This window comes from Tympanuchus pallidicinctus, unplaced genomic scaffold (genome assembly GCF_026119805.1).
Source record: "Tympanuchus pallidicinctus isolate F22 unplaced genomic scaffold, pur_lepc_1.0 scaffold3, whole genome shotgun sequence".
In the NCBI taxonomy this organism is placed as follows: domain Eukaryota; kingdom Metazoa; phylum Chordata; class Aves; order Galliformes; family Phasianidae; genus Tympanuchus; species Tympanuchus pallidicinctus.
This window is the reverse complement of record NW_026294747.1, coordinates 81,996,199-82,008,730: the sequence shown is the minus strand read 5'-3', so window position 1 is coordinate 82,008,730 and position 12,532 is coordinate 81,996,199. Positions and strand designations below refer to the sequence as shown.

General features: G+C 39.2%; 1 protein-coding gene across 2 annotated transcripts in view; it reads right to left on the bottom strand.

Moving 5' to 3' along the window:
* LOC128085269 (probable acyl-CoA dehydrogenase 6) overlaps window positions 1-12,532 on the bottom strand; it is a 79,871-nt gene that overhangs the window by 12,648 nt on the left and 54,691 nt on the right. For both annotated transcript variants that reach the window (XM_052692411.1, XM_052692412.1), the window contains 2 exons: window positions 8,804-8,971; window positions 2,731-2,904 (listed from right to left, as the gene is read on the bottom strand). In XM_052692411.1, coding sequence (XP_052548371.1) covers window positions 2,731-2,904; window positions 8,804-8,971 — 342 coding nt within the window. The remainder of the gene's footprint in view (window positions 1-2,730; window positions 2,905-8,803; window positions 8,972-12,532) is intronic.

Sequence of the window (12,532 nt, the reverse complement as noted above, 5' to 3'; positions counted from 1 at the left end):
CTCTTCATCCATTTTACATCAGATTGTCTGTGGATAAATACAAAATCAACTTGGGGCACAGTAAGTCCTGGTTCCCTCCTAGCAAAGACACTGTGGGATGGAGCTCCATCTCTCTTGGTCGCAGCAGGAACCAAAGATTCCCTTCCCAGATTGTTCATCATCATTCTGGAAAAAAGGAGAATTGAGACCTGCTGTCCCACTTCCTGAAAGACTGTGCTGGTTGCCAGGCTGTTGTGCAAAGCTGGACAGTACCAAGCTGCTGGTGGTTTCAGACATGAGTGATCTCACCTGCTGGACTTTGTGTTTTGATGCTGTCACTACTCGTCACTCTGCCTGGAACATGACTAATGCTGCTGGCCGCTCTGCTGCCTGGGGAATGTCTCTGCAGCCTAGAGCTTCTCATTGTTTTAGCTTAACCTCCAAACTGAGCATAAAAGTGCATAATTAAGTCCATACAGTCCACATATATCTTGGCTACATTTCAGAAGGCAATCTTTCAGGCAGTGTTCTTTTTGCTTAGAGGAGAACTCTTTCTTATTCCTTTGGTGAGGCAGTGCTTATGCTGACCAATCATGCAAATGGGGAGTGGTCAAATGCAGTTACCAAAGGTAAGAAGAGCACAAGGTGCAGAACTGTATAAATCAAAACAAATCTTGACAAGATTTCAGTGTGCAAAACTGTTATAAGTTCTCCTAAGGTGGCGCAGTAACTGCTGTTTAATAGCACTGTCATTAAATAGTGAAAGATTTCTTTTTAGGATGACACTTATAGACAAATGAAACAGAAAATACATCTGCAGAAAAACTGCCTCCTGCCATAGGGCTTGATTTTGCCTGATCTTCTGATTCTTTCAGATTCATTCCAAACTTTGTAGAACACATGTCTGTGATAAGCAAAGAAACATGAAGTCAGATAACTGAGATACTTTGATGGCGGCCACCAGAAATGAAGAATAGCCACCTATGAGGCATAAGCACAGCTCTAAACCAAGGCTATTATGGTACCATCTGCTTACAAGGATAAAAAACTGACTTAAGCCGCTCTCTGTACCAGATCTGTCACATGTCTGCCTCAGCAGGAATACTCTTTTACTAGGGACTACCAAAACTTGCCTGTTCAAGGCCCTGAAGAAACTCATGTGGCTTTGAAGTGCCTTGTCAATGAGAGGACCTCCAGAATCACAGAATTGTAGGGGTTGGAAGGGACCTCCAAAGATCATCGAGTCCAACCTCCCAGAAGCCCCTTCCAGCTGGAATCCTGTAGATCTCCATCTCCATGATCACTATCTGTGCACACACCTGGACATACAGCATCCAAGCTAGAACCACAGCTGTTCTGAGCAAGTGGCCTTGGCACAGGCGCCAGGCGTTCAGCACAGTGGTGCAGACCTGAGATGGCCCGGCCTGCAGAGGCCATTGCAGCAGTACTAGAGAGCTGATCTGAGTGCCTGCAGTGGCTGTTTGCAGGTGATGCCTAAAGATCTGGAATCAGCCCAAATTAAACACGGGGAGGAAAAACGACAATAACAACAGAAAAACAACATCAAGAAGTGGTGAAACAGGGAATATTCACCTTTTACAACCAAGTAGAAGAAGAGAGCCTGACTGCTTTCAAAACACCATGGAGCCCTCGGTTATAGCACAGTCCTTGTTACAGCAAACCCCAATTTATGCTTTTAATAATACGCATAAAGAGTTCCTATTGCATGGATTGGAACACAGCTTCACTCCCATCTCATAAATGTCCTGAACAGTGTGCAAAGGCAGGGCCAGTACAGGACTCCTTGCTAGTGTCTGCAGCAATCATCACATCCAGGTCTGACATCCCGCTCTTTGCTAGAACTACCCTCATATTTACTATTTGTCTCAGGCTGAACTAAGAGGTTTTGCCCAGACCAAAGATGTTTTAAGCATCTGAGCTCCAAATTATTTGGTCTGGGATCAGTCCACAACAGGGAGTCATTTTTTTTAATCTGGTCACTGAATCAAAATATCACTTTGTACAGTTGCCAATTCCTCAGCCACACACAGGCACTAACAGGGTACAGAGGTTACTTACATAACCTTCTTACATCTTCAATCTTTTTAAAATGAAACAGTTTTTATGTTAAGTTAAATGTGCAGATGCATGGGACAAGGGGGAAAGTTTGGATACGGTTATCTAAAATATCCAAAATCTTTGAATCTCAAACATATGGATTTGGCTATGGCCAATAACATACCAATAACTAGAATAACAGAAATTCTACGATAGCAGAACTTTGGGGAAAAGCATTTGGTTTTACACTGTTACATTCAGTGTATATTGAGGTAAAACATGCATAAACAAAGTTGTAATACTGTCTTTACACAGCACTACATTCATTTTCTACAATCTAGGGTAAAGGTAAACATCCTAGTTTACTGTACTAGAGGAAAAGTCACAATCTTATTTCATGTTTGTATTTTGATAGCCTTTGTACTATATTTATAGCTGACATAACGTGATGCTGTTTTTTCTTATCAGCAGAATGCACTGAGAAAAGGAAGAAAACCTCTGCTAGCCTCTGCCTCAGAAAATATTTTCTTTGTGTTTCAAGTTTTCCTGTAGAAAGGGAAGATTGTCTGTAGCTACGCTGTGACATTTCAGAAACAGAGGTCATAATTTAGAATAAAGGAAAGTGCTATTAGTCATGCAGTAAGGTGACCCATGTGTCCCTGCCAGACCCCTGCAGCACAACCGATGACTTACCAGTGGCTACTCCCCACAGCCGCTCTTCTTGGAATTGCAACATCTGATATGTAAAACCCATTCCTTCCTCACCAATTAGGTTTTTGCTAGGGACTCTTACGTCTTCAAAAAAGATCTGAGCTGTGTCCGATGACCTCATGCCCAGTTTGTCTATTTTCTTAGTAATGTGAATGCCTGAAGAAAAAAAATAAAAGAGTATTAGAAAGGCTACAAGAAAGATAAAGCCAGATGTACAAAAATAGTGTTTTTAAAAAGTGAAGTTCAGCAAGGATATAGCAAAACCTATCTCTGAGAAAACATTATAGTATTCTGGGAGGCAAAAATAAAATAGATCACATCCCATTTCTAAGAGTTTTCTCAATGTTATTTGACTAGAAAATCAGAAATCGCAACCTTAAGGATCTTTTAATTATATCCCCAAATAATAATCATTTACCAGTAGTAATAATCTCACTTCAGGCACATCTTCAAATCGTGCATGAAGTGCTTTATTTATCTGCTATGTTTGACTTTTTGTGCACTGCAATAAAGTGTTCAAATTCAGTGTAGTAGTATTTTCTGAGTCCCTATACTACAGTGAAACAGCAAAAAAATATTTAATAACGACAGCAGAATTGTGTTGAAATGTTACTAGAGAATTTCTATACTCTCTCTTTCCACCACATTTATCCTTCACTTTCAAGCCTATTTTGACCTTCCCTTGTACCTACAGAAGAGTTTATAATCACATGATCTCACTTGTGCCCAGTAATAAAAAGGTTAGACTCCAATTTATAAACACAAACATCCAACAGTTCTGTATCAACTACAAGTTTTGTTAAGGCTATATATTTTATGATGGCCTGTAATTACTATCTAGTCCATTTAAATAGGCAAAGGTTTACAAAGATCGTGATTCACTTGTTTGAGTTTCCACATGGACATCCTTTGTGAAGAGGGCTTGCTTCTCCACTGACCTCCCTGTACGGCACAGACTCTGACCCAATGTGCAGCTGCCTACTGAAGATGAACATGACTCCTGTAGGAAAATTTGTTGTTATCTCCATTCAGATCTCAAAATTGCTTCAGGTTTGGCCACATAAAACTTCAGCTATGTACTCCCACCAAGAGGTACTCCTCCCTGGTTGTCTTTTTTCTCCCATCAAGATTTTTCTTTTCCCCACAGGTTCTTCCTTGCTTTTGCTCAGATGCAAGCATGGCTTACCATTGTACCATGACAGTTAGACAGTCATCCACTGATTTTTAAGTTATAGCCCTTGAAATCTTCCACCTTTACCTCCTCGTGTTCCTGGAGTTAACATGCAAAAATTCTGCATAGAGATCAACAATGCTTCATGGTAAACTGAAGCCAACAATCAGATATAAGAATTTCTGCAGGGAGCGTCAACTACATTTGCCAGGTCAATATACGTAGAAAAAAAACATTCTTTCAACATATGTGCCTTCTGCAAGAAAGCAAACATTTAACTATCCACAGACATGGTATTCTAACCAGTTTTGTAGTGGGGTGAAATTCTGGTCGTTTTTTTTTTTTTTTTCCCTATTATTTTTTATAATCCTCTCCTGGTCTCTGAAGTGGCTTAGTAGGAATTATTCACCACACAAACTGCTGTGGTGTCCTTCTGTACATAGTCGTACCCTGTTATCTTTCATGACTTGAGTGCGTTCATTTAGCTCGGAAAGCAAATGGTATCCTAGGCTCCATCAGAAGAGGGGTGGCCATCAGGGACAGAGAGGTGATTGTCCCTCTCTACTCTGTCCTCATGAGCCCCACCTGGGTGCCCAGGTCTGTGGCCCCCAATACAAGAATGACAGGGAGCTGTTGGAGAGGGTCCAGAGAAGGGTCGCAAAGATGATCAGAGGGCTGGAGCACCTCCCCTACAAAGACAGGCTGAGAGAGCTGGGCTTGTTCAGCCAGGAGAAAAGAAGGCTGCAGGGCAACCTCACTGCAGCATTTCAGTACCTAAAGAGAGCCTATAAACAGAAGGTGAATCAATTCTTTGAAAGGACAGATAACAGCAGGACGAGGGGAAATGGTTTTAAGTTGAGGGAGGTAAGATTTAGGTTGGATATCAGGGGAAAGGTCTTTACTATGAGAGTAGAGAGGTGCTGAAACAGGCTGCCCAGACAAGTCGTGGATGCCCTATCCCTCCAAGTGTTCAAGGACAGGTTGGATGGAGCCCTGGGCAGCCTGGTCTAGAATTAAATGCGGAGGTTGGCAGCCGTGGAGCCACAGGGGGTTTGGAGCTTAATGATCCTTGAGTCCCTTCCAACCCAAGCCATTCTATGACTCTATGACTTCTACTGAGCATCTCTTTCTGAAATAGAACAGATCTTTCAGCTCCTACTGACAGGAGACCTTTAGTCTTCCAGGCAGAAGAAATTGGCAGTCATTTATTTCAAATTCATTCTCTCCAGGAGCACTGAATAAGATTATGGGAAGTTTAATCTCTCAGCAAAGCAGAGATGAGATACTGACACTATTTCAAAGTGCCAAGCCTGCTCTCAGAAGAATGTCCAGATATACTTCACACCTTCTGCCCAAGGTAACTCCATTGGCCAATCTAAAAACAGATTATGTGTCAGGAATATTTGCTTTGATAGGTGTTCAATGGAGGAAGAAAATCAGGGCAGCTCTATAAAACTCCTTGACTCTCACACTGAAAACTACCCAGCAATTTGCATCTACTCATGCCAGAAAAGCATCTGTTTTCAAAGCAGCTTTGTTCCTGTATTAAAATCAGAGCTACACAAACACACTCTGAAACCATCTACAGGCCAAAATGATTTCTGGAACATCTTTTCCTGCTGGAACATTACTGCTTGCTTTCTTTGAGAGTCTCAGATATTTTGGTCCACTTCCAGCCATATGCTCCCTGCCCTATGAAGATGCACTTAGTGCTCTTGTTACTGGGATGTTTATTAAAGACTCTGCTGGAATAAGTGCAACTGCTGGCAGTTCTCTGTATTGCTAAATGAATCCAACTCAGTGCTGCCCACTGCCCACATAAGGTAACAGCTATTGAAGGAAACTCATACATGAAGGAAACTCAGGTTTGGTTAGAGGAGTTAGATGTATTAACAACTTCCACTCACACTTCTTACCAATTTGACTGTGTGTTCATCCTTCCTGAATCCAGCAGCATTTCTTGTTTGTTGTGCCTTCCCAGTTTCACTTGCTGTTAGATTATTTCATGAATCTCCTTCAGATGGAAGCCAAGCTTCATCAAACCCATGTAGCACCCTCTCTGTTGCTAGCACATGCTTTACATTTTCTCCTCAAATACACCAACATATAATCATCTCTCTACCTATGAAATGGACACTTTGTTCCTTTAATTAATTATTTTCATTATCTTCAAAAGTACTATATAATAAAAATTACCAGCAGCAGCAGCAATCGTCTGTCCAAATAATCCCCAGAACATGTCTGTATTAAATAAATCACAGGCTATCTGAAAACACACATTTCAAGGCCAAGTGCTTGACTTCCCAAAAAATCACTCTAACAAACCTATTTGTGCTTCTTGTACCAGTATGACTGAGATGGATTGCTCTGTCTCTTCCTGGGACAGTTCTTTCTAAGTGTCTTTGATTTTTCATTTTCTCTCACTTCTCCAGCCTTCTGACAATCTTTTTTTTTATTTCTTTTAGTCTGTCTTAACAGAAAGTAGTCATTCTCTCCTGCCAACATTTAGTGCTGTTACAAATAGAAAGAGACATTTTAAATTGCAACTTGAGAAACATGCTCTTTCCCCCTTTCCTGGATGTTCTCTTCTTTATTATCCTCTGTGCAATCTACTAAGTGCTATCTCATGACCCACAGGAGAAACCAGTGCACAACTACATCCCAGATGAGGGCTGCTAGCCATTTGTCTATATACCTAACATGGACAATTTATACTTTGGTAGAGTCTCTTTTCCATCACATGAAAAAGAGTTCATACTTGCTAGTATGAGGAATATTTACCTGCCTAATGCAAGTACCTACTGTGAATCCATACCAGTTACCCAAATTCCCTTTATAAGAGGTTTTCAGCAATGTTTGTCAAATTTAGGCCATGATTTTCTTCAACACACAACAGACACTGCACAAACCTACAACTAGAAGTTAACCCCATTTCGTATCTCCTGTAACTTCCAGTTGTTGAAGCTAATGATTCATTTCAGATTTTTTTTTCCTTACATCACGGTATGTATGAAACAACTGTGTTTTTTATGAAAAACACGGGACTCCTATCTCCTACCAACAGCAAGCACGGAACAAGTTACTTCTGTGCCTTGAACCTTGTCTTTCCCCTGCCACACATCCTGGTGACTGCAGCAGTTAGTCAGACATAATACGCTTGTCCTCCACTGTGGTCACTCTTGAGTGTTGTCATACATATGTCTACAGAAGCATGATAGTGCATCTTTTTGACGTCATCCAGACACTTCCTGTACAGTCTTGGTCTGTTGCCCTCTAAAGATAATGATCTTTGGCAGATACACATCCTCAGGATCTATCAAAGCAGCTGGAGCTTCCTCCTCACATCTGTGTCAAATGGCAGCCTTGTTCATACTTTTCCTCTTTGTATCCCACCCAGATTTCATTTCTGATGATTTCTATATCTCTGAACACTACTTTCAGCTGACTTTCAATTTTTTTCCTCAAAATCTGTTTACCCAAGGTAAAGCAACTCTGTGTATAGGTAGTGTGTCTAAAAACAACCTCTTAAGGCTACAATAACTCACGTCTTTCTGGAATAAGTAAAGTACCTGAAAACCAAGACAATTTCTGAATATTTGATCCACCTGTAACGGTATGTTGGTATTGAATTCAGAGAAGCAGTATCACGTACATATTCTGACTCTTTCATGAAAAACCATGAGGACTTTATGCAGATGGCTGATAAGTAAGGTCATCTGGAAATTCAGGGAGATTCTGGCTGTGAGTTACCACATTCATTGATCACTTATTGATAAGGCAAAAAGTCAACAAGTGAATCAGCTCAGGTCAACCTCCTGTTCACATTCCAAGCCAGCTTTGCATGAAAAGTGGTTTAGAAAGTCACAACCCACTAGCTTCGTCCTAAAGCAATTTGCTTACTCTGACTTACTCTATATTTAAATTCACTTATAAGAAGTTATCTTAAGATGTCCCCACCACTGTCTTTTGTAATACTGGAGACCTAGAATTTCGTTCTCAGTCTGAACCCACAAATCAACACATGGATATTTGCTTCACTGCCATTGTGCTTTTTCTACACATTAAAAGCTGATAATGATACATTTCACAATAAAATACTGCAAATTGAATGAACAAAAATGCCACACATTCGAATGTTTTCTTACCACCATCATCATACCTGCAATGCCAGTTTAAAGATTTGAACTTCCTAAAAATCACCAGGACTTTTTTTAAAAGAGAGAGAATTTGTTTAATTCAATGAAAGTTTTGTTCTGGATTCTTTAGGAATGTGTAGGAACAAAAATTATTTGAAACCTTTGAAAGGTAATAACTGCTCAAAATTAAATTTCAATGGATAGAAAATTGAAAATATGTTATTTTGAGGACTGTTTCTCCAAGGACTGCATCTCCAAGTCTTTTCTGAACAGAAAACCAAGATAAAAGTTCTGTGGATGTTGTTATTCTAAAAAAAAAAAAAAAAAAAAAAAAAGATTGGCTCTATTTTTAATGATTTCTTTAAAGCATTAATTTTCTCCTTGGCAGTAACTTAATCTATCCATTCTCAGAAAATGTTATGAAATACTCCCCTGCTAATGCATCTGAAAAGCTTTTCTAGATTTATTTTGGTCAAAAAGAATTTTCCACATAATTTGGTTTGGGAATCCCAAGCTGAAGTCTGCAAAATATTCAATTTCCTTCTCATTTGTTCACTCTCTTCCTTTTCTGTGGGAGCACGAGTACAAACGCATTTCAGAGTTGTCTTTGTATGACAATGAAACACTTAATTTAAAAGAGCATTAATGGGTGTTGTCTCTTATCTGAAACACCTTTCCTTCTTGTAACATGCACAAACAAAAGCACCAATAAAATCAGCTCAGGAGGAAAAGATTTGCATGTCATTACCAGGTAGATTCATCGGCAGACATATGAGAGATTTATTTCGATGAGGATGCCCTTCACTTGTATTTGCCAGCAGGCACATCCAGTCTGCTTGGCACCCAGATGTAGTCCACATTTTACCACCATTTATGACATATTCATCACCTTTTCTCACGGCTGTTGTCTTGATACCTATTCAAAGCAAAGGAAATGAAGAGTTAATCTTGTGAAAGAAGAATAAGCTGGTTTCTGTGTGACTGGCCAAGTGATTCTCTTGCTCTCAGACAACCAATATTCACTCCTGACTTCACTGCCATCTAGGCTGCAAAAGGCAGGCCCACATGGATGAGTCTCCTTGAAGGTGTCCCAGGGAAAGCAGCCCACTTCTCTCACCCTCTGTTAGTTGGAATCTTCATCCCAGGGGATAAAAGCAGAAAGCTTTCCATAACTAAATTCAGTTACAGAAAACTCAGGCCAGAAATATTTTAGGCTGGGATGATCTATTACACGTCTGTCACTGTGTACATTAGTCACTGAGAAAGCCATTAATTTCAGAGTCCCAACTTAAACAAACATAAGCTTTAATATCTGTGTATGCCTAAGGATATATACACACACACGCACTTCCTGTGTGTTCTAGGTCAGAATGGCGTAATAAATTCAAAGTTAGTAGGTCTTTAAAAATGTGAAGTTGAAACGTAAAGACCGTCTGTACAACAAGGAGTTCTAAACACCTGCTACCCCATGATGTAGAAAAAACATCATTTTCACTTATGAGCACTCACATCACTGCAAGCAGCCCCAAATGCAACAGCAAGAGTGAATCATTAGTTACTGGTTAAGCTCCAGCAGAATTTCCAAAGAGCTATCTTCCCTGAACTCAAATTTCTTCCACTGAAACCCCAACCAAAGAACGCTCTGCAACAATATCCAGCTGCAGGTTGCTGATTGTAAAAAAAAAAAACAAAAAAAAAAACAAAAAACAAAACAAAACAAAAAAAAAACAAAAAACAAAAAACAAAAAAAAAACAACCCAAGTGCTTTCCTAATAGCACTTGTATTATGAGACCATAAAGCGCATAAGAGGCTATATAGTGAGGTAGGCAGTAAATGTGGAGTGTAAGAGTCAGGCAAAAAGCATAATGAGCAGCCACATTTAATTCAGTTGGTGACTTGGATGCACACCCACCCTGATCTTCACGTGAACCTTCTTCCCAAATGTCCTAACCTCAAAACAAATTGATAACAGGCACCTACTCTTCATTTACAGGATCAAACTAATGACTACCTGGAGCTATAGTCTGCATGACTGAAAAGATTTGTTAATGTAAAAATAGGGAAAAAAAAGCAGCTGAAAATTGTGTAATGACGTAAGACAAGGAACTTGTGGATATAGCTGTGGATAAATAAACTAGCTGAAGTGTAACATTGAACAGCAAGAGATAGTACTACTGCGGATAAAAACAGCAGCAATCTATGCCAAATCTGTCCAAAGGACATATCGTAGATTCTGAATAATAATGAAGGCCAACAAAGTGAAGGAATCCACTGATCACAGTCATATGTGGACAGACATTTGACAATCATACAAGGAGACTGAACAACATGTGAAGGATGCAAGAGAGCTGTGACGAGACATGGTACAAGTAGCGTAAAAAGGATGGGAAAATACACAGCGATTTACATCACACAACCCTTTGTTATGGAACAACTACTAAGAAGATTAGATTGAAGTTGCCTGGAAGGTCTGCAAAGGAACACTGAGCACTATAACGCTATCACAGATAATAACAGTATTTGCAAGACTAACTTTCCAAATACAGATTAAAAAAGAAATGCCTGACTAATAGGAACATACAAGTAGTCTCAAGTGTGACAGCCAACAGTTTGTCTCAAGTACTTGAAAAGTGACTGTTTAAAATCAGCTTATGAAGAATGTAGATTTTCATTACAATATTATCAAGCCAATAAGTAGATTTAACACTTAATCTACAGCACAATTTGAAAACCTGCTTAACAATTTACTAGAGTTAAGAGGATCTGAGAGATATGGCTGTAAGATCCTTTGGCATTTTTCACTGTAATTATTCTCCCCAATAAAGCATGGCTACAGGAAAAGGCTACTTCAGTCACTAAGTTTTGGCATGTCTACATCACTGACCCTATGGTGTTTATATTTCAACAGCCTATAGAATCATAGAATCATCAAGGTTGGAAAAGACCTACCAGATCATCCAATCCAATTGCCCACCTACCACCAATAGCTCCCACTAAACCATGTCCCTCAGTACAACATTTAAACATGTGGAAAAGCTTGTGCCAAATAAATAACCAGGGCAATTTATTTCACCATTCAAATCACAGCAAGAGACTTAAGCTTTCTTTTCCAGGGTGCTCTTGACTCAAGTCAAGGCAAGGTTGTCTTCAACTCTGAAAGTCAATCTTATGATCACAGATAATCATTCATGTAATAAATTAAGAGCACATATGTAGAATTTTCATCATCAGTACAGGAAGAAGTTTTGTTTTGTTTTGTTTTGTTTTTTAAAGTAAAAAAAAAAATCAGGACTAAAGTGGAAATGAACTTGGCAGTATGAAAGTGGTAAGGAACTTGGCAGTATGAAATAAATAAGGTTGCATTAATAAAGTGTGACATGCAGGGAGGATACTATGGAGCTTCTCTTTGGACATCAGTCTTTGATTGAAACTGATTGCATGTTTCCAGTGATGACCTTTAGAAGAAGAGCAGGAATACATCTGTGAAACGTATTGGTGAGACAAACCTGGGAGACATCACTAACAGATAACTCAGGTGTTACCCAGAAAAAAAAAGGATGATTCTGAGTTTTCCAAATTCAACATGGCAAGTAGGTGCAACTAATAAGAATTACTGCTGTTATCTTCCAATATTTCAGTGGAAAAATAGTAAAGATAATGATCACCACAGTTAACACAAATCACAAGCCAAAAAATTACTAGTGGTGCTCATGACTAAGTGACCCATTTAGTTACCCTTTAAGAACACCATAGGGTAGTTTCCAGATTTATTTCAAGGATAAAATCTTTAACGGTAGGTGAAAAAATATCACTTGTCATCCTGCAGTCTTTTTAACTGTGACACTGACAACCTGGTTTCATAGGATAAGCCTGAGTATACTTGAAATATTTCTTTAATTTCATTAATCAAACTGTACCAATTTAAATCATAAGCAACACGCAACTGAAAAAGTATTTGTTTTTTGTTGTCTGGAAGACTACATCCAGAAATTACAACCATATTTGGAAAGTCTTGATAATCAGGTAATTTAACTACAGAAGCATTAGCTAAAATAAGCGATGTGTTTCCTACAAGAGATAAATATAAATTTCAAACTATTTTACAAAAAACAAGCCTATAAATTTATGGATTTTTCTTATTAACAATGTTAATTAGCTAGAAGGGAAAATGCCTCTGGATCATGCAAGGAGATTCATAGCCCCTTCATTTAACTTTCTCCATGTAATGCTGTAACACAATAGAAAACACAGCAATGACACCATAGTAGCAAAGTCCTAGGTTGCAGCAAGGAAGAACATGCTCAAATGTGACATTCATGGACACAGAAACAAAGAAATTTATTTACCTTCAGAAGGCCCCAGGTACACAGGGATCTCCAACAAGATACCCTTGCCTCCACTGCCAACTCTTAAATGAGATCTGGGAAGGGGAGGATCCTGGCTGCACCCCTTCCTGTCACTCAGAAGCATTGCTTG